The sequence below is a fragment of the Trichosurus vulpecula genome, chromosome 3, assembly GCF_011100635.1.
Source record: "Trichosurus vulpecula isolate mTriVul1 chromosome 3, mTriVul1.pri, whole genome shotgun sequence".
NCBI classification, from domain to species: Eukaryota; Metazoa; Chordata; class Mammalia; order Diprotodontia; family Phalangeridae; genus Trichosurus; species Trichosurus vulpecula.
In genome coordinates, this window is record NC_050575.1 from 155,902,190 (window position 1) to 155,924,668 (window position 22,479).

At 36.9% G+C, this 22,479-nt stretch overlaps 1 protein-coding gene across 1 annotated transcript in view; it reads right to left on the reverse strand.

Moving 5' to 3' along the window:
- Positions 1 to 22,479, reverse strand: part of AMFR (autocrine motility factor receptor) — a 53,968-nt gene that overhangs the window by 2,216 nt on the left and 29,273 nt on the right. Inside the window, exons 9-13 of the mRNA XM_036749218.1 lie at positions 7,139 to 7,329; positions 4,897 to 5,000; positions 2,556 to 2,690; positions 2,003 to 2,083; positions 175 to 359 (exon numbers count right to left, since the gene is read on the reverse strand). Coding sequence (XP_036605113.1) covers positions 175 to 359; positions 2,003 to 2,083; positions 2,556 to 2,690; positions 4,897 to 5,000; positions 7,139 to 7,329 — 696 coding nt within the window. The remainder of the gene's footprint in view (positions 1 to 174; positions 360 to 2,002; positions 2,084 to 2,555; positions 2,691 to 4,896; positions 5,001 to 7,138; positions 7,330 to 22,479) is intronic.

A 22,479-nucleotide genomic window follows, 5' to 3' on the forward strand; every position in this document is an offset into this window, starting at 1 on the left:
AATTAAGCACACAGACATACTTACCATTAATGCTTGTGTACTTAGTATAATAACATAAGTCTCTTTCTGAAGAGACATTGTTGAGGGAAAACTTGTTCTACCAGTCAGGGAAGGTATGAATTTGGAGTTACACATAACCTAACCACTAGAGAGGGCTCTGAAAAATCAACTTACTTCCTAGCTTGCTGCAGCAGGTCATCCTTTCGCTGTACTAACATTCGCTGTCGCTCATCAGCTGACTTGGAGAAGCGGCTTCCTCGGGCTTCAAAGTCCTCTACCTCATTGGGCTCAGCTTCTACTTCAGTGAAGTCTGCTATCTCTTCCAACCTGGGACTGAGGTCAAGGGGCCCATGCTCAGCCTGAGATAAGACAATCAAAGTTAGGAACCATCATCATAACAAAATGCATTTCTAAAATGCTTTAAAGGTCCACAAAATGCTTTCCTCAAAACCATCCTGTGACAGGAGATATAACATTTGTATTTTACAGAAGAGGAACCTGAGGCTCAAAGAAACTTGTCTACAAGCACACATCTAGTAAACTTAAGAGTCTTGATTTGAGCCTCAATCTTGTTACTCCAAGTCTAGGGTTATTTTTAGGGCTCCATGATGACCTACTCATACTACCTCCATGGCTCCTTAAAATCCTTTATGAGCTTTAGCAAAGGATAATAAGAACACTGGAAATGGGGGAAATATATCCAGGCTCATATAAAACTAAGAGAAATATGCAAATCCAAATTAAAAAACTGCAACCTGGGCAACAATAATAATAAGATATTAAATCTGTATCTCAGATATCATCTGATAAATTTCACTACTTGCTTAAAAACCACACAAGATCACAAATCTCTCTACCAGGTTTATAACAAGCAAAAAATAGAAGGGCAAGCAGAAAGAGTTAAGGAGTTCAACCAAAAGGATGGAATGATAACCTGACATACGGCTCCTGGATTTTACTTTTTAGAAGTAAAAGGAGAACATTTTCATTTTCTGAATTGGAAATAACAATCAAAACTAGTGCCACATTTTCTTCAAAATGAGTAAATGGGCACTCCTAAGAGACTGACTAGTGAAAAGTAGCCAGCAAATGAGGGAAATGTAAGAACAAAGGACATGTTTTTTAAAAGATTCAGGCAACTGTGGGAAGAATATTAAAAGCCCCTTCTCTAGCAGTGCTTCTTAAACCCCATATGATGTCCTGACCTACAGTTTAAAAAGTGCTGAAGGGATAGCAAGTGGAAAAAGCTTTAAGCCCTGCTGTAAAGCAACACTCTGACTCTAATACAACAGAATCTGTCTGGTCCTATCAATCATAGGATTAAGAGCTGGAAGAAGCTACTGGTACCATCTAAACTAACCTTCTCATTTTACAGGTAAGAAATTGAAGCCCAGAGAGAGAAATAGCAAGTTCACCCAAGTTCACACAGTAAGTAGCAGAGAGAATGTCATTTACTTTTGTCAAATGATGAGCAATTCAGCTTAAGGATTTTTAAATGAAAGCTTTGATTCCTTGACAAGCATAACAAGCATCAATAGTCACATTACGCCCTATTACAAGCACATATAAAATATAGTATATAAGACAGAATAGGTAGTCTTGACTAATGTCAAACCAAACCTTTCATACAAGAACCTAATACTAGGTTAAAAAAAGAATTCCCTAGAACAGAGAGGTCAAACAGAGCTTCCAACACTCCCGAGTGCAATCTGAACCAGATTAAAATGTAATTGGGAAATATTTAAGAAAAATAAAAATGTAATAAAACACAGATAACATTACATTTTAAACTGTCAATTTGCAACCCGCAGGGATCCTTATAAGTGTATTAAAAGTCACTATTTCTGAGTTTGACAATACTGCCCTAGAACATAAAAATAGGCAAAGAATTTCCTAGATCATCATGTTGATACCGTGAATGCGCATGTGTGTTTTGCAGGGGAGGCGGAGTATTGCTCTTTTGCATACACAAAAGCACACTCTCTTAATTATATAAATTTACCTGAGTAGAGATTTCATTCTCTTCTTGGTCATTTGACCTCTCTACAGAATTGTTCAATGCAGGTCTAAGGCTGTCTGGCCGCTAGAAGGTAAACCAAACAGATTGCATATAGTAGAGTCACTGAAAGGTCAGAAAACTGTACTGGCAATATATGGGGTGGACCTGAGAAAACTCTGGTACCCAAGGCATAACATATTAATATATTATTGGTCAAAAAACACTATAAATGCTTTTTAAAAAGGACAGAAGAACTATCTGTAGAAATCATAATTTTCAAAGATTACTATTTCTGCTAAGTACCAAATCTATTTAATTTTTCTTTTCTTTATTAAATAAATTTATTAATACAATAAATATATTAATTTTGTATATTATTAGATATTCTATATTTATTATTACATATATTTATAATTTATAATAATATACTTATTAAATAAATAAAATTTATTTTATTTAAGCCCTTTTCTTTAGGGCTATCACAAGAGATCACAAGTTATTTTATATTTCAAGTACTGTATGAAAACCAGAAATTAATTTGCAACTCAAAACTGACCTGTGCAGGGAAAGGTACTTGAATTCGTCCCTCTAAAATGTTGTCTGTTGTTATTTCAACTGAACGTGTCAATTGTAAATCCTGTAGAACCAGATGGTATGGTACCTGGGGAAACATTTCTTGAATTTGATGAGCCTGTGGGAACAAAAGCATATCTGGCGATCAAAGATTAAATTGAACCCTTTTAAAGCATGCATAGTTACCAGATGGAGATCTGAGAATAACATTAATTATAAAATGTTCAAGAAATCTACAAAAATTTTCTAACAGAAGAACATACTAAGAAATCACATTCTAAAATGAATGCAGAGAATATTGGCACTTTGTAGACCGAAGTGATTATTTTTAAAGGCCATGAGGATTAGAAATTCTAGGTACCCCTCAACTTAAGAACAGGTTGTATTCCAAAAGTTTACTTGGAATGTCTTTTTCCAAAGAAACAATGCAGCAGTTAAGTTCACCAAACCTATTTTAACCCATTGTGTAATTGAACTAGATCACATACTAGTAGTACTAATGAATCTATAATATACAACATTGTTATCTGCAAGGAAAATTATTTCAATTTGAAACTCTCAGAAATCCTTCACTCAATGAAAATAAGGATTCTCACTGTTCACAATAAGCAGTATATCCCAGGCAGCAGGAAGAGTCCTGAGCAGGGGTAAAGACCGTTAAATCATAAAGGGTACACAAGTCAGTTAATGTTGTTATTTGGGCAGTGATGATCTTTAGTAGGAAATAGTTCAGGTCTTCAGTGGCAACAGCAGGGGTAAAAGGGGAGAAAACAGTTTCAATGAAAAACAGTAGCTTCCCCTAGAAAGGAATGGTACTAGGAATCAAGATGGTAGGAAGAGAAGGGCAATACTCCACACATCAATGAAGATAGTACCTTTTATGTTAAAATTAGTTTTTTGTATTTGAAATGTCTGAGAACCACTGCTCTAGATTATCAATGCTATTTGCAATAAAACGTGTTCAGGACCAATATGTGTGCCCAAGGATTTGTACATACCAATGATAGGAGCAGAAAATCAATTAACAAAAACAAAACTGCAAATCAGAAACCACACTGAAATAACTTCAATATTCCTATAGTGTATTAAGTACTTTTATGAAGTTTTTTTTTTAAAAAACCACAAATCAGGACTATACCTTTCAACCCCCAATTAGATATAAAAATATTTTTCTCTCCTTACTTTTCTTCATTTTTCTAATTAAAAATGCATCTGGCTTATTTTACATGACCAGTGCTTTTCTTACAAAGATTCCATTAAATTTTAATAAAATATATGTAGTTCCAATAAAATTAATTGTGCTAAGAACAGAGTCCACTCCAAACCACCATGTCCTCCTGAACATGCTATACTTCCAGCTAAGTTGTAATTGTTCTAATAAAAAAAGTGGGCTCCACCTAAGCTTTGAAAATTGCTTGACTCTAAAATAGCTATGTACCACAATCAATTCCCCAGAAGAGATTAGCCCATGGACAGGGAGCTTAAAAAACAAAAGAAAGCAGAAATCTCCTAGCCTATAGAGTAACATCCCAGAAATGATACTGTCTGGCTTACTGGAATATTGCTCCTTGAAGATTATTAAAAGGCAATCAGTAGATAAAGGAATGTTACAGGATTTACTGCTGGAGAGCACTAAAAATTATTTAGTACTAACTTCTCATTTTGCAGATAACCGAACTGAGGCCCTAGAAGTTCAGCTCTCTACAATACAACTCTTTTTTCTTTTGTGTTTTGACAGGATGAGAAACTAAGGATCTTGCAACTTTCTTATTTTAATAAGTAAGAACATCAGATGTTTAAAATGGCACATAGGAGGACTAGAAAAATAACAGGTATAAACCCTGGAAAACCATAAGTCAAAAATAAATAAAATATTGTTAGACTGCACCACCATTTGGAATATCGCTAAAATGATCAATATTCACCCTGGAAAGCAACTCCTGAAAGATACTTTGACTGAAACAAGTGAAAAAAGCCTAAAAGTAGGACTCAAACACAGCAGAGAAAATGAAATACCCTGGATACACCTTTTAATTGCTTACCTGTAGCAGGATCAAAGCTGAAGCTTACCTTTAGACATTAAAAAACAAAATAAAAAACTCAAGTTCTTTTTAGTTGAATGAGAATTTTACTACTCTTAAAAATTTGCAAATTACCAGAGCTGAACAAGATCAAAAATAATTTTGTATACAACATAGGAAGGATTCTCAGCTTTTTCTTCCCAAACATACCTTCTGTTTAAAGAATCTGGATCATTTTCATTCCTCTCAATGTAAAATTGATAGTTGCAACGAACATTTTGAATTTTTTAGAACCATGCTTACCATTGCATTAAGTTGAGAATTGCTTGCTTGAGTAATGCCAAGGATGTTGTTGGTATGCATCACTTCCACTGAAAAACTGGGCAGCCAGCTAGCAATTCGGGAACCTAAAGGCAGATAGGAAGAACATGTAGGTATGAGAATCCAGAAATTTTAAAATTTCTCTCCCAGTTGTCTATTTAATGTCCCTCATTTCACCCTTACTTGCTTTTTTTCACCCGAACTTGCTTTTTCACTGTATCAAACTACAATGTAAATATTCAAATAATGTACTTCCTATCTCACCCATTTAAAAAAAAAAACCCTTTCAAACCACTGTCCCACATTTCTTCTTTTGTTCATAGCATAACTCCTAGAAAATCTGGTTTCTGTCCCCAATACTTGACTAAAACTGTTCTTTACATGATCAATTCTAACCTTTTATCAGGCCTTATGCTTCTCTTTGTCTCTTCCCTGCCCCACCAAAACCCCTGACAAAGATTTTTATTAGTATGTTAAGAAAGGGGACAGGGAATCTCTTGAGCAAATATTAGATCACACCAAATTATAGCAATCACCTCTCAATCTAATACTTGCCTTATACTTTCATACTTAAAGCACTTTTTTAGAGGTGGTGGCAAAAGAGAGTTCACTGGTTATATCCACAGGACCAGCCCATTCTAGGGAAGGGTAATAATGGCTGATCCGGACAACCCAGCTGGTTTGTGGATATTCAACAGTAGAGTGCATGCCTCACATCCGCTCTGTTCTGTGGCAGCCTGGACTTAAAAGCTCAGGATAATCATGGTCCAGGAATGCATGTATAAATCCATACATATATATCACAATGCACTTATGGTCTTGAATTATTCAAGGAGCTGCCAGAATTCCCAATGCATACCTGAAAACTAGTCTGTCATCTCTGCAGTAGCTCCTCTATATTGGTCAGGGTGATCTGGACCTTCACAGGGACCCCATCTCCACCCCAAGCCAACCTCCAAACTCAGAGCAAAGTCACCCAGCCTCTTTAGTTTTGATCATGTCCTTTTGGTTATGCTCCTCTCCTTGGACTATCATACTAATGCTCTATTCTGGTTCTTCTCAGTCTCTTTTGCTGGATTATTTATCACCCACATGCCAGCACCTACTTTAGCATACTCCAGGGCTCTTGAGTTTTTTCCTTCTTTCTCTACACTCAAGGGCTCACATGGGCACATTTATAGTCTCTAATTATCTATTTGTAGAGGACTTCCACACTTACAAATACATTTATCATCTTTCCCTGCTGGGTTCCAGTTCTGTATTACCAACTGCCTGCTAAATATCTTTAACCAGCTGTCCCACATGCATTCTCAAACCCAGTATATCCAAAAAAAAACCTCATTATCTTTCCCCTTAAACTTATCTCCTCCTTAACCACAGTATTTTTGTTCTGAGTCTCACTATACCTTGGAGGGATCCTCAACTTTTTATCCTCCCTTACCCCTCATAACCAATCTACTGGGTTGTCTTCACATGTCTCAAATTCGTTGCCCTATTTCCATTCACATGGCCTTCACCCTAGTCAGGCCCACATCGGCTTTTGCATAGACTATTAAAATAGCCTAATTGGCCTCTTTGACTCCATCCTCTCTCACCCCCAACCCGAAGAAGTCAAATTTAATTATATTTTTAAAACAAGCTAGCATGGATTTAATACTCTCCCACAGTCTTGGAAGTTCAAATTCCTCTACCTTTGCAACTCTACCCTTTACAGACATTCCTGAGAAATTTGCCTAAAGGCCAAGCTTTTGTCTTAAAAGTGAAGAGTGGAGTTACAAAGGTAAGGAGTTTACTTATAGAATTAAATTCAATTAAAAGTCAAGATCTAGCCATTTACAAAGCCATTTTCATTTACAAAGTCATGAAGGCATTTTCTTCATAAAGAAGAGATACCTTCAATGAAAAGTCTCCTTGATCTGGAGGCAGAGAACCTAGATTTAAATTCTGGATTTGCTTTTGACAGCCTGTGCAACCTTGGATAAGTCACTCAACCTTTTTAAGCTTTCCTCCTCTCTAAAATGGAAGTGACAGGACTACATGGGATCAGGGCTCCCACCCCCTTCTAAATCTAGGACTATACTATGAAAACACTATCCAAGGTTAAACAAATTCAACAAAGACAGAGGCAAAATCTAAGGTTCCATGAACAGACTGGTTGGTTTAGGCTTAAGGATTGGGGGGGGTGGGGGTGGGGAGGGGAGGTCTCCGATGGTTAAAAACTAACCATCAAAGTGGAAGAAGTGGTTATGCTGGTTTAGGCGAGGTCGGCCTTCAGCTGCTGCCACAGGCACCAAATTCTCATCTAAGTTCTCTCCTTGCTGGTCTTCTCTGATTCGATTATTGTCAGCAATATTCAGAGACATTCTGCAGGTAGGACAGGAAGTATCCTGTTCAAGCCAGGAGCGGAGGCAGGAGCTAATGAAAAATTCAAACATGAGAAAAATTAATATGTTCAATTACTCTTAGGAATGCCTCTCTTTCCAAAAATTATTCTGAATGCACAATATAAGTAAGAATAGAACATTTACCTACCTGTCTTTGATGAATTTAAATGACCAGTTTCTGGTAGTTCTACCAGTACTCAAGTACTCAGAGAACTGACAGATGTAACAATTAATCTTTTGCCAATCATATCTAAAAAACTAACATTACTAATAATATTACACAGAATTTGGATTCTGTTATCCTTTTCGTGGGTAAGTTCATCACATTTACATATAAAGTTATAATTACTATTTTTATATTTCCCACCAACCCATTCTTCCTCACTATTGTCCTTCTCAGCCTCTTTTTACCCTAGCCCACCTCACACTCTAGTTTAGATCTAACTACCTCTTTAAGCCACATCCTTTTAAAGAATCCCTTTCTATCCTCTCCCTTTACCCTATTCTTTATTCTACCCACCCCTCAAAAGAATCCCTCCATTATCCTCTTCCCCCACCCTCCTAAATCCTAATCTATATATTCTTCTAAAAGTTCTTACCTTATCCTGTCCCCTGTCCTTTCTTTCTAAGTTTAGAAGACTTTTATACCCTTTTAGATATATATGATTCTCCCTCTTTTCATCTTTGTTAGTTGGTATAGTCACCCTTTTCATTTTAATACTAGTGATTTGATTTTCTTCTTTTTAAAAATCGTATTAACCAATGGTTTATCTTTTTTTTTCCATAAAACAAACTCCTAGTTTTATTTGTTAATTCAATGGTATTTTTATTGAGGTTTAGGGGTGCTCAGGACCCCAAAATGCCAACACACCAGGTGCTGCTCCAATGAATTCAATGCAAGCCTTCTTTCAGCCAAAGAAAAAAACAAGTTTATTAAAGATTTGCCATATTGGGTAGAGTCAAGAAATCTCACCATTTGTGACACTCATTTTGACAAGCGGGCCAGATTCAATTTGCTGAGCTAGATTGAATCTGAGCCTCTTCATGGAGGCAAGATGGAGTTTATATACAGAAAGACTGTAGGAGGGATCTAGGGGTGGTTCTGGGGTGATGGGGAGGAGGGATTTAGGGAGGGTTTTGAGGAAGAGTCTAAGGATGGGACTGGGGTGACTGGGGTGAGGCCAGACTCCATGTATGGGATTAAAGGGTGGGAAGGCAACAGACAAAGGAGGGCTAGGATAGTTTAAGGGCAACAGATTTGGTCATAGATATTTTGATAGGATCAAGGGTGGGAAGTAGCTGGACAATAGAGGGTTAGGCTAGGTAGAGATCTGGGCCTGGTGATAATGAAAGGCTTATGGCCTCAGGCAAAGGCCAGATCAAGTGGGAAGATTCAAGGAGAGTTAGTTCAAGGTGGCTCCCAGAGACTCTATCCATCATTTTTACACTCAATTTTATTAATCTTACCTTTAATTTTTAGGATTTACAATTTAGTGTTTAATTGGGAATTTTTATTTTGTTCTTTTCCTAGTTTTTTAAACTGCATACCCAAGTCATTGGTCTGCTTTTTTTCTATTTTATTGATACAATATGCATTTGCTTTTGCTGTATCCCATAGGCTTTCATATGTTGTCTCATTGTCATTCTCTGTAATGGAATTATTGATTGTTTCTGTGATTTCTTCTTTAACCCAAGCTCTCCTTAAGATTACGTTGTTTAGTCTCCAATTAGCTTTTCATCTATGTTTCTATGGTTCTTTATTAAATATAATTTTTACTGCAATGTGATCTGCAAAGGATGTTTTTAATATTTCTGCTTTTAACCATAAAATTTTTATGCCCTAATGTATGGTCAGTCTTGTAAAAGTACTATGAACCAGTGAGAAAAAGGTGTATTCCTTTCTATTCCCATTCAGTTTTCTACATATAGCTATCATATCTAGCCTACCTAAAATTCTATTCACTTCCTTGACTTCTTTCTTATGGTTTTTTTTTTCAGCTAAAATGTTTTTTTTTTTTTTAATTTTTAGTTTACAACACACGGTTCCACATAATTTTGAGTTCCAGATTTTCTCCCCTCCCTCCCCAAGACGGCATGGAATCTCATATAACTACCACGTATAACTTTGCATTGAATTAATTTATACACTAGTCAAGTTGTGGAGAAGAATTATGACCAATGGAATGAATCATGAGAAAGAAGAAACAGAACAAAAAAAAAAACAAAACCCAAAAACAAAAACAAAAACAAAAGAGAAGAAAAAAAGGGGGAAAAAAGGCGAGCATGAAGTGTGCCTCAATCTGCATTCAAACTTCATAGTTCTTTCTCTGGATGTAGATAGCATTCTCCATCATGAGTCCTTTGGAGTTGTCTTTGTACTTTGTGTTGCTGAGAAGAGCGACGAAGTCTGTCAGGGTTGGTCCTCACGGAATCCATATATCTGTGGTTGTGTATGATGTTCTCCTGGCTCTGCTCCACTCACTCAGCATTATGTCGTGTAGGTTTTTCCAGGTTGTTATGAAGTCCGTTATCATCCCCATTTCTTATGGCACAACAGTATTCCATTACCTTCATATACCACAGCTTGTTCAGCCATTCCCCAATTGATGGGCATCCCTTTGATTTCCAATTCTTGGCTACCACAAAAAGAGCCGCTATAAATATTTTTGTACATATGGGACCTTTTCCCGCTTGTGTGATTTCTTTGGGATACAACCCTAGAAGTGGTATTGCTGGGTCAAAGGGTATAAACATTTTTATGGCCCTTTGGGTGTAGTTCCAAATTACTCTCCAAAATGGCTGGATCATCTCACAACTCTACCAGCAATGTAACAATGTTCCAATTTTCCCACATCCTCTCCAGCATTTATCATTTTCCTGTTTTGTTATTTTAGCCAATCTGACAGGAGAGATGTGGTACCCAAGAGTTGTTTTGATTTGCATTTCTCTAATCAGTAGTGATTTAGAGCATTTTTTCATATGCCTATAGATAGCTTTAATTTCTTCCTCTGAAAACTGCCTGTTCATATCCTTTGACCATTTCTCAATTGGGGAATGGCTTGTATTCCTATATATTTGGCTCAGTTCCCTGTATATTTTAGAAATGAGGCCTTTATCAGAGATACTAGTTGTAAAGATTTTCTCCCAATTTTCTGCTTCCCTCCTAATTTTTGTTGCATTGGCTTTTCTTATGTTTTTTTGTTAAATTTACCTAGTTCTGAGAGGAGACTATTAAAGTCCCTCACTACTAGAGTACGACTACCTATTTCCACCTGTAATTCATTTAAGCTTTTTTTTAAAAATTTAGATGCTATAGTATTTGGTTTACATAGGTTTAGTATTGATATTGCTTCACTGTCTATGGTATCTTTTATCAAAATGTAGTTACCCTGTTTATCCCTTTTAATTGAATCTATTTTAGCTTTAACTGTCTTAGATCATGATTGCTCCCCCTGCTTTTTATGCATCAGCTGAAGAATAAAAAAAAAAAAAATTCTATTCCAATCCTCTATTTTAACTCTGTATCTCTCATCTTTAAATGCGTTTTAAACAACATATTGTCGGAATCTGATTTTTAATCCATTCTGCTATCAGTTTCATGGGTGAGTTTATCTCATACACATTCAAAGTTATAATTACTATCTGTGTATTTCCCTCCATCCTATTTTTCCTCACCATTGTTCTTCTCAGCCTCTCTTTTTTTTATTTAATTTATTTAATATATTAAGTTTTCAGCATTGATTTTTCACAAGAGTTTGAATTACAAATTTTCTCCCCATTTCTACCCTCCCCCCCACTCCAAGATGGTATATATTCTGGTTGCCCAGTTCCCCAGTCAGCCCTCCCTTGTCACCCCACTCCCCTCCCATCCCCTTTTCCCTTCCTTTCTTGTAGGGCAAGATAAATTTCTATGCCCCATTGCCTGTGTATCTTATTTCGTAGTTGCATGCAAAACCTTTTTTTTTTTTGAACATCTGTTTTTAAAACTTTGAGCTCCAAATTCTCTCTTCCCTCCCCACCCACCCTCCATAAGAAGGCAAGCAATTCAACATAGGCCACATGCGTATCATTATGTAAAACCCTTCCACAATAGTCATGTTGTGAAAGACTAACTATATTTTGCTCCTTCCTAACCTATCCCCCTTTATCCAATTTTCTCCCTTGACCCTGTCCCTTTTTGAAAGTGTTTGTTTTTGATTATCTCCTCCCCCTATCTGCCCTCCCTTCTATCGTCCCCCCTTTTTTATCTTCTTCCTCCTTCTTTCCTGTGGGGTGAGATACCAAATTGAATGTGTACGTTATTCCCTCCTCAGGTCAAATCCAATGAAAGCAAGATTCACTCATTCCCCCCCCACGTGCCCCCTCTTCCCTTCCTACAGGACTGCTTTTTCTTGCCACTTTTATGTGAGATAATTTACCCCATTCTATCTCTCCCTTTCTCCCTCTCTCAATATATTCCTCTCTCATCCCTTAATTTGATTTTTTTAGATATCATCCCTTCATATTCAACTCACCCTGTGCCCTCTCTCTCTCTCTATATATATATATACACACATACATACATGTATATATATATACATACATATATACATACACATATGTATATTCCCTTCAGCTACCCAAATGCTGAGGTCTCATGAATCATACACATCATCTTTCCAGGTAGGAATGTAAACAAAACAGTTCAACTTTAGTAAGTCCCTTGTGATTTCTCTTTCTTGTTTACCTTCTCAGCTTCTCTTGATTCTTGTGTTTGAAAGTCAAATTTTCTATTCAGCTCTGGTCTTTTCACTGAGAAAGCTTGAAAGTCCTCTATTTTACTGAAACTCCATATTTTTCCTTGGAGCATGATACTCAGTTTTGCTGGGTAGGTGATTCTTGGTTTTAATCATGGCTCCATTGACCTCCGGAATATCGTATTCCAAGCCCTTCAATCCCTTAAAGTAGAGGCTGCTAGATCTTGTATTATTCTGATTGTGTTTCCACAATACTCAAACTATTTCTTTCTGGCTGCTTGCAATATTTTCTCCTTGATCTGGGAGCTCTGGAACTTGGCGACAATATTCCTACGAGTTTTCTTTTTGGAATTTCTTTTTAGAGTTTTTCTATTTGCGAGGCAATCTGTAGATTCTTTCAATTTCTATTTTACCCTCTGGCTCTAGAATATCAGGGCAGTTCTCCTTGATAATTTCTTGAAAGATGATATCTAGGTTCTGTTTTAATCATGGCTTTCAGGTAGCCCAATAATTTTTAAATTATCTCTCCTGGATCTATCTTCCAGGTCAGTGGTTTTCCCAACAAGATATTTCTCATTGTCTTCCACTTTTTCATTCTTTTGGTTCTGTTTTATAATACCTTGATTTCTCATAAAGTCACTTGCTTCCACTTGCTCCAATCTAATTTTTAAGGTGGCATTTTCTTCAGTGGTCTTTTGGACCTCTTTTTCCATTTGGCAAATTCTGCCTTTCAAGGCATTCTTCTCGTCATTGGCTTTTTGGAGTTCTTTTGCCATTTGAATTAGTCTATTTTTTAAAGTGTTGTTTTCTTCAGTATTTTTTTGGGTCTCCTTTAGCAAGTCATTGATTTGTTTTTCATGGTTTTCTCACATCACTCTCATTTCTCTTCCCAATTTTTCCTCTACTTCTCTAACTTGCTTTTCCAAATCCTTTTTGAGGTCTTCCATGGCCTGAGACCAGTTCATGTTTTTCTTGGAGGCTTTTGCTGTAGGCTCTTTGACTTTGTTGACTTCTTCAGGATGTATGGTTTGGTCTTCTTTGTCACCAAAGAAAGATTCCAAAGTCTGAGTCTGAATCTGAGTCTGTTTTCGCTGCCTGGCCATGTTCCCAGCCAACTACTTGAACCTTGAGTTTTTTGTCGGGGTATGACTGCTTGTAGAGTAGAGAGTACTTTGTTCCAAGCTTGAGGGGGTGTGCTGTTGTTTTCAGAGATATTTCTATACAGCCAGGTCTGCCACACCAGCATTCCTCATCCCCCAAGAACCGCCAACCCGGACTGAACTCGGATCCAAGCAGGCTCTGCACTCCTGCTCTGACCCACCACTTAATTCATCCCACCAGATGGGCCTGGGGCCAGAAGCAACTGCAGCTGTAGTTCTGTAGCTGCACCTCCCCCGCTGCCCCCAGGGCGGTGGCTGACCGGTGAACTCCTTCACTCTGTCCCCTGCAGCTTTTCCGACTAACCTTCTCTGTTATCTTTGGTGTTTGTGGGTTGAGAAGTCTGGTAACTGCCACAGCTCACTGATTCAGGGCACTAGGGCCTGTTCCGCCCAGCTCCCAGTCTGGTTGGTCTGGGCGCAGCCCGCACTGAGCTCTGTTCCACTCCGCTCCCAGCTCCGTGAGCAACAGACCTTACCCAGCAACCATCCAAGCTGTCATGGGCTGAAGCCCTGCTTCCCTCTGCTATTTTGTGGGTTCTGCAGTTCTAGAATTTGTTCAGAGCCATTTTTTATAGGTTTTTGGAGGGATGTGGCAGGGAACTCACGCAAGTCTCTGCTTTCCAGCCGCCATCTTGGCTGCGCCCCCTGAGCCTCTCTTTTTAACCCTAGAGCTCCTCACACTCTAGTTTCCTTCTAATCACTACCTACCTAATCCACACCCTTGTATTTTTTGTTTTTTTCCATTTAAAATTATTTTATTTTTTCCAATTACATGTCAAGATAGTTTTCAACATTCATTTTTTTAAAGATTTTGAGTTTCAGATTTTTCTCCCTCCTCTAAGACAGCAAGCAATCTGATACAGGTTATACATGTATAATCATGTTAAACATATTTCCACATCAGTCATATTGTGAAAGAATCAGAACAAAAGTGGAAAATCACAAGAAAGAAAAAAACAAAAAAAAGTGAAAATGATATTATGCAATCTGCATTCAGACTCCATAGTTCTTTCTCTGGATATGGATGATCTTGGATCATTATATTGCTGAGAAGAGCTAAGTCTAACAACGCAATGTTGCTGTTACTGTGCACAATGCTGTCCTGGTTCTGCATACTTCAATCAGCATCAGTTCATGTAAGTCTTTCCAGGTTTTTCTGAAATCTGCCTGCTCATCATTTTTTACAGCACAATAGTATTCCATTACATTAATATACAACAACTTGTTCAGCCATTCCCCAATGATGGGTAAACCCTCAATTGATACGCTACCACCAAAAGAGCTGCTATAAAATATTTTTGCACATGTGGAACCTTTTCCCTTTTTTAAGATCTCTTTGGGATACAGACCTAGTAATGGTATTGCTCGATCAATATACAGTTTTATAGTCCTTTGGACATAGTACCAAATTGCTCTCCAGAATGGTTGGATCAGTTCACAACTCCATCAACAATGCATTAGTGTTTCAATTTTCCCACATCTTCTTCAACATTTATCATTTTCCTTTTCTGTCATATTAGCCAATCTGAGAGTACCTCAGAGTTTAGATTTGCATTTCTCTAATCAATAATATTAAAGCATTTTCATATGACTATACCTTTAATTTCTTCATCTGAAAATTTCCTGTTCATATTCTTTGACAATTCAATCAACTGGAGAATGACTTAATATTTATAAGTTTGACTCCATTCTCTATATAGTTGAGAAATGAGGCCTTTATCATAAATACCGGCTATAAAAATTATTTCCCAGCTTTCTCCTTTCATTCTAATCTTGGTTGTACTGTTTTTTTTTTTGTGCAAAAACATTTTCATTTAATGTAATAAAAATGATCTATTTTTGCATTTCATAATGTTCTCTATCTCGTTTGATAATAAATTCTTCCCTTTTCCATAGATCTGACAGGTAAAGTATTCCTTGCTCTCCTAATCTGCTTATGGTATCACCGTTTATGCCTAAATCATGTACCTGTTTTGACCTTATCTTGGTACATGGTATGACATGTTGGTCTATGCCTAGTTTCTGCCATACTACTTTCCAGTTTTCCCAGCAGTTTTTGTCAAATAGTAAGTTCTTATCCCAGAAGCTGCAGTCTTTAGGTTTGTCAAACAGTGGATTACTATAGTCATATACTACTGATCGACTCTTTTAAAGAATCTCTTCCTATTCTTTTCCCCTTACCCTCCTATTCCTTATTCTACCCACCCCACTAAAAGTCCTTCCCTTATCCTCTCCCCCTATCTATTACTTAGAGATTCTTAACCAAGAGTCTGGGTTATGCTAACCAGAAATTCAAGGAGATCTAAAGATTAATGCAAGATGTTTTCTCAAATTATACATCTTAAGCAACCCATATGTCTTATCTGAATACTGCCCCCCCCCCCCCCTGCCACTGGTCAACCAGTTACTGTTTCCACGTTCCTCTGATTGAACAGACACCTGGGGCAAAGTGGGACACCTCTTTTTCCAATTTCAGGGAACTGAACTGTTTGCTCTCCCCCTTCCAATTTGAAAAGTCCTTTATTAGAAATCAGATTACCTAATCTTGTATCTTGGTTTGTACTCTGTCTTCTTTTAATTAATTGTCTTATTTAAATAATTGTTTTTAACGCATAAAAATCTTTCCCCCCCTGCATTCAAAGTCCAATGCCAAAACCGAAGAGGTTTGATCCCAATTTGTTATGCAATTGACATGTATTAGTTAATAAATCTATATGCTCAGAAGCTCGACAGAACAAAACAAAACCCAAAAGATTTACTCAACTATAGCAAAAGAATATTCAACAAAGACACACACCAAGGACCTCAGAAGGAAGTTCCCTTGCCTAAGTTGCCCACTGTAGTCTACAAACCAATTATCAGAATTATTTTGTTCTCCAGCAGCCCAGAAGGATGTCAATAGCTAAAACTTTAAGTCTCCTGAACTAATTAAATCTCAAGGATGTTTTTAATACCTTCTAAGGAAAAACTAGTCAAGTTTGTACTGGGGCAGTGGTTAGCATATTGTTCGCCCTACACATATATGAACAACAGAAAAAAATGATCAAAATAATATAAATGAAAAGTATACTAAGAAGGAAATGGAACTAGGAGTAAAGGTAACATGTCAATTCTGGTACTAAGGTCCCAGATAATGAAACATCAATGTTTCTCTCAATAGAGAGGAGAGGAAACTATGGATTCTGAATGTTGAACACAATCACCATTTAACTGTTTTCCCTTGTTGAAAGGTAGGGTTTAATATGGGTATGGGGAGAAGAGTATATCAAGAAACACCTGTAATATAAAAAGGCACCAATAAAGATATTTTTTCTTTTTTGCAAATAAGGAAAAGGAAGTGATGATCACAAAGCCCTAGCATGGCTTCATCAAGAACAGGTAATGGCTAACTAAATGTATTTCCTTTTAAAATAAGTTAATAAATTGGCATATTAAGGGAATCCAATAGATACACTTTTAGATAGATTTTAGCAAAGCATTTGTAAAATATCTCATTACTAGTAGAAAAAATGGAGAGAGGTGGGTAAGCTAACATTAAAATTACATGGATTTGAAACTGGTTGAATGACTGTCACCAAGCAGTACTCATAAATGATTCAAAGCTAACTTAAAGGTTTCGGATGTAGTGCCCCAAAGATCTGTGCGTTGCCCTCTGCTGTTTATTTTATTTATGAGTTGGATAAAGGCATAGATGAAATGCTTATCAAATCTGTAGATGACACAAAGCTGGGAGGGTCAAGCTAACAAACAGGATTACAGAGAGTTCAAAAAGATCTCAACTCCAAATATCAAGTAAAAAAACATTTATTGAGCACCTTCTATGTGCCAGTCACTGTGCTAACAACTAGGTGTGGATACAAAGAGAGGGAAAAAAACAGGCCCTACTTTCAAGGAGCTCACCATCTAGTGGGGGAGGAATAGCCTAATGTAGCAGCTCCACTGTGACTAACTGAGGAAAATAGTTTATCATAGACGCGTTAAAAAATATTCTCCTTTTTTGTTTTATATTCTCTTTTGTTCTTTAAATGCTTTTGAAATAACCTGGCTTACTTGGATCTCACATCGTTTTCTGCAAACTTGTTTTTTCCTCCACCACTTGTCACTGCTTTGAGCTGATAATGCTCATAAATCAGGACCATTTTTTTTTCATAAAGTCTTATGCATTAGTTAATATTCTATACTAGTTGTGCTGTTGGCTGCCAGGTGCGTTCTATTTGGCAAGAACACCAAATGTCTGCTAGGTGAGGAAGTTTCTAGGCTCTTTTAACTTCCAAAGTGAAGAGATCTACAATGGTTAAATTTTCATAGGAAATGATGACAGTTCATCTCAGTGTAGGGTTCCTTTTCCCACTGACAAGTTAATCTTCCTAAAAGAATATTAAACATCAATCAACTTACATTGCTTAAAAATCTCTAGTATATATTGAAAACTCTTTGTCCCAAAGATTCAAGAACCTTTCTTGTCCCTTTGCTACTTACTTCTTCAACCTTTTTCTTTAATAGTTACTTATAAAAAACTTTTGCTGCATCCAATCTGACCTAGTAATCTTCCACAGAAGAGAAACATACACTATCTTCCCTTCCACTTAGAATGGTCCTCTCCTTCCTCCTCTCTATATGTGTAAGCCCTATCTTGCTTTCAAGGCCCAGTTCATGTCCATCTCCTCCTTGAGTCCTTCCCTTACCATGTTATAATTCTACTGTATAAAAGAATATATTTTTTCAGTCTATTTCATATATGTGACATTTAATATGTCTTACTTATATCATAATTAGATTTTTAAGTTAATATCTTATTTCCCAAATGAGTTAGAAATCCCTCTGAGGGTAGCAATTGTGTCTTATGGGGAGAAGAGTATATCCAGAAATACCTGTAATGTAAGAAGACACATGCTTTGTGTCTCAGTGCCTATATGGTATTTAAGATTCACAAAAATGGTTTCATTATATCCTCCCCAAAATCCTGTGATGAAGGTAATACTAGTAAAAGTAGGAAGTCTGCTGTTGTGAAAAAAGCACAAGACTCTGAATAAGTAAAGCTCAGGGTAGAGAGCCTGTCCCCAAACTCCCTAGTTGTGTCACAATAAATCTGATTTCTCTGAGCCTCTGTTTCTTCATCAGTAAAATGCAGAGGTTGTTGCATCAAATGAGATGCCTAAAAAGTGCTTTGTCAGCCTAAAGCACTAACATAATGTCAATTACTATTATTAGCATCATGAAATCCGCACCCTACATGTAGTCAACATACGATAAAGGCTTGTGACATGTTATAGCAGGATGAGACCTAGACCAGAAGTCACGCAATCCACTATAAAGCTGCAGCACCAACCTAACCTTAGGCCAATTATAAGCTCTCTGGTTTCAGTTTACTCATCTGTAAAATGAGAAGGCTTAAAATTATAGCTCTATCATTTTATGATCTATGATCTTTCCCTTAAAGATTTGAAGGTACTAAACAAAGAATTCTAACTTCCAATCCATATAGGAATTACAAGACCCAGACCTTTAAGGATCAACTGTCCAAAAAACTTAAAGAGAAAGATGGACAAGGAAACTAAAATTTAAAGAAAATCTAGCAGTCAACAAGTAAATCTAGACTGATACATTAATTTACATTGATGACCATTTCATATCTGTAGTTCAAGTAAACACGACATTCTTTCTTACTTGTGGTATTTCCTTGGGCTAAACTTGAAAGTAGGTCAATCTATTCAGGTATTCTGAAATGTCTATCAAATAAAGTGGTATATTAATTAAACAATTTAATAAGTAATTTCTTGAGCATATATTATGCCTGGTAATTACAGAATACAAAAAGACTATTATGGCAAGGTCCTTGATCTCAGATAAGGCTAGCCTGTCATACCTCCTTCATTTTTTTTTGGTAGGGATGGGAAGGGTAGGAAAAGGAAGGTTTGAATCTGTGATTTCACCAGTTTCAGCAACTCTTTGGATGAAAAGTCTTTCTGCTTATGCAAATGTATGATTTTTCTATAATTTTACTATAATCTTAAGAGTTGTGTGGGGCACTGAGAAGTGATTTGCTGTAGTCACAGAACTAATATTTCTCAGAACTTGAACTCACATTTTCTTGACTCCAAGGAAAATCCTCTATTGATTATGCCCAGGCTGCCTTTCACAGCCTTAATATTCCTGACTTAATGCTATTTTAGCAAGAAACATCAAATATGCATTCAACTTAATAACCTCTAAACACAATGTTAGGAGGCATTATTTTACTATTGCTGCCTTTTCTCTAGGGATGCTGGAAGTCCGCAGATGAGAGTAACTAACCTTCAGAAAGAGCATGAAAATACAATTTTAGTTACATAAATCTCATCCATCTGAAGTACAGCATTTCAATTGCAATCAAATATTCATGGTACTCATAAGCCTTATAAAGTCATTTTCCCAACCAATTAGCTTTCTAACAGCATCTAAGGATCTAGATATTTAGGTTTAACAAAAATCATAACTTTTTCTTAATTTGTAGAAGAAAGCCATGAAGAAAAGCAAAACACATAAAACTTTTTTGCTGAGCTTCTCTGATCAAACAACCCCCCTCTCAACCCAACTGCTTAGTCAATTCACAGGTGGACAACTGTTTAAAAATCAATCTCAAAACAAATCAAACATATATACCTACAATAACCTCTTCCATATTAAAAAAAAAAACCAAACCCCCAGAAACTTTCCATCTACTTCTCAACTATACATTCTTCAAGGACAGGTACTGTGCTTTATACTTCTTTTGTACCTTTTACATTGCTTAAACTGAAAATTTTAATAAATATTTCAAGTCAACAAATTTAATAAAAATACTAGGTACAAGGCACTATCCCAAGTGATAGGAATACCAAGACAAAAATGAATCTGTCTGTATCCTAAAGAAGCTTACAATCAATCTACTGAAGCAGGGAGGAGAGGGGGAACTACAATCTATACATAGACAGTATGTGGTAATTTGAGGAATCAGAAAACATCAATAGCTAGAAACAAGGAAAGTCTTCATAGGAACAAAGCATCATAGATCTAAAGCTATAAAAGACCTTAGGATGTCACATAGTTCTACAATTTCATTTTATAGATGGGTAATCTGATGTCCATAAAGGTCAAGTGACTTGCCAAAGGTCACAAAGCTAGTCAGTGGCAGAGCAGGTGTCTAAACCTAGTTCTCTTGACTCTAAGTCCAGTCAGTATTCTATCCACTAGACCAGGGGTCAGCCAACGATGACCCTTTGGCCCATGACTTGTTTTTGTATGGCCCGTGAGCTATGAATGGTTTTTTACATTTAAAAATACAATGTAACTTTATTTCTAAATGTAAAAATCATTCTTGGTTTGCCAAGGTGGCAGGCTGGCAATAGTTTATAGTTTACTGACCCTTGTACTAGGCTACATTTCATAGAGATGACATAGGAGCTGAGGTTTGAAATAAGATAAAGATTTTGAGTGATAGAGATGAGGCAGTGGTACATGCCAGGCATGAGACACAGACTGTGCAAGCACTCTAGGAAATAGAATAGCAAATTCAGGCAATAGCAAATGGGCCAACTTGGCTAGAATGCAAAGTGTGTAAAAAAGGAATAATGTGAAATAAATCTTGAAAAGTTAGGTTAGAATCAGATTATGGAAGGCCTTAACTGTCATACTAAAAAGCTGGTATTTCATAAGAAAGGTAAGGAACCAAGGAAGGTTTTTGAACAGGGGAGGGACATGGTTAGTCCTGTGCCTTAGGGATTTTGTTTCGTCAACTGTATAGAAGATGGACTGAAGAAAGGCAAAAGAGTAAACAAGAAATTCAATTAGGAGGTTGCTGTAAGAGTATAGGTGAGAGGTGATGAGGGCTTGAAATAAGGTAATGGCCATGTGAATGAAGAAAAGGGAAAGAATTTAAGAGAAGTTATGAAAGCAGAATCCATAAAATTTAGCAACTGATTAAATGTGAGGGAGATGAGAGTGGGTTTAAAAACCAAGGGTGGCTCCCAGATTATGAATCTGAATAAAGGGGAAGATGGTTATGTCCTAGACACAAAACTGGGATCACTCAAAGGGCAACATGGTAAACATGAATAGTACACAATACATTACAAAGTTTTATGATGGAGAAGCAGTGAATAAAGAGGATGTCAACAAAGAAATGTACGAGAAAAAAGAGAAGACTGGCTGGTCACAAGGCAAGAAGTAAGAGAAAACAATGGACAACCTAACTAAGTGCTCCAAAGGACTAGATATACCTAAGATCTTTTACAGATCTATGATCCTTTGCTCCTATAAACTTTGCCTTTGCCCATAGATGATAATGTTTTGTAACTCCCCAAATTAACCTTATTATTTTCTCGATATCAAAAGAAAGTAAGGAAGACCCCCAAAGTGCTGTGACACATCCCTTTCCCCCCATGGTGAAGTCCTGGGAAGACAGACAAGGACAGCGATGGATTAGCATGGATGGACTGTGAATTATATTGCTGGAAAGAATATCTGCACCATTACAAGTACAGATTCACAAATATTTTAAAATAAAAATGTTAAAAAAAAAGTATCCTCACAATAGCAGTTGTCCAAACATGGAACATAAGAGGTTCCTAGAGCACTGGAGATCTACGACCACCCATCAGGTGTTTGTAGTGAGGTTTCCTCCTTGGGTGTGGGTCATACTAGATGAATACTGAGGCCCCTCAACTCCTCAATTCTATGATTCTGCTCCTAGTTTTGCTCTCTGGGACCAAACAGAACAAAGTCTAATGCCTGTCCCATATGTCTCTCCTAAGTCTTCACTTCTCTAGTTTAAATATGCCTAGTTCTTGCCATTGAGTCTCATATGGGACAGTCTTTAGCTCCCCCTCACAACTCTGGGTGCCTCTTCTGGACATATTCCAGCCTGTCAATGTCTTTCCTAAAATGTACTACCCCAAGCAAACACAATACTTCAAGTTCAAGTAGGTCTAACCCCCTACTTCCAACATCATCAAATGTACCAAATAGTATAGCAAGCAAATTTTATGAAATGAGTTAAATGGGCACAGCTTGTTTGTTTCTTATAATCTAAGACAGATAGCACTGATAGAGATAAAAGAAAGCTTTCAAGTATATTCTAGACAGGACTGAACCTGAACTATCCAAGGCAGAGGTCTATTTCCAAGGTAATCCATTCCACTATTCTATTAACAACTGAGTTTATATTCTGGGCTGTTTAGAAACCTTGATCCTAACTCACCTCAATTCATTAAGTATGCATTTGTTTACATCATTAAGTATGCATTTGTTTACTTGCTTTGTATTACT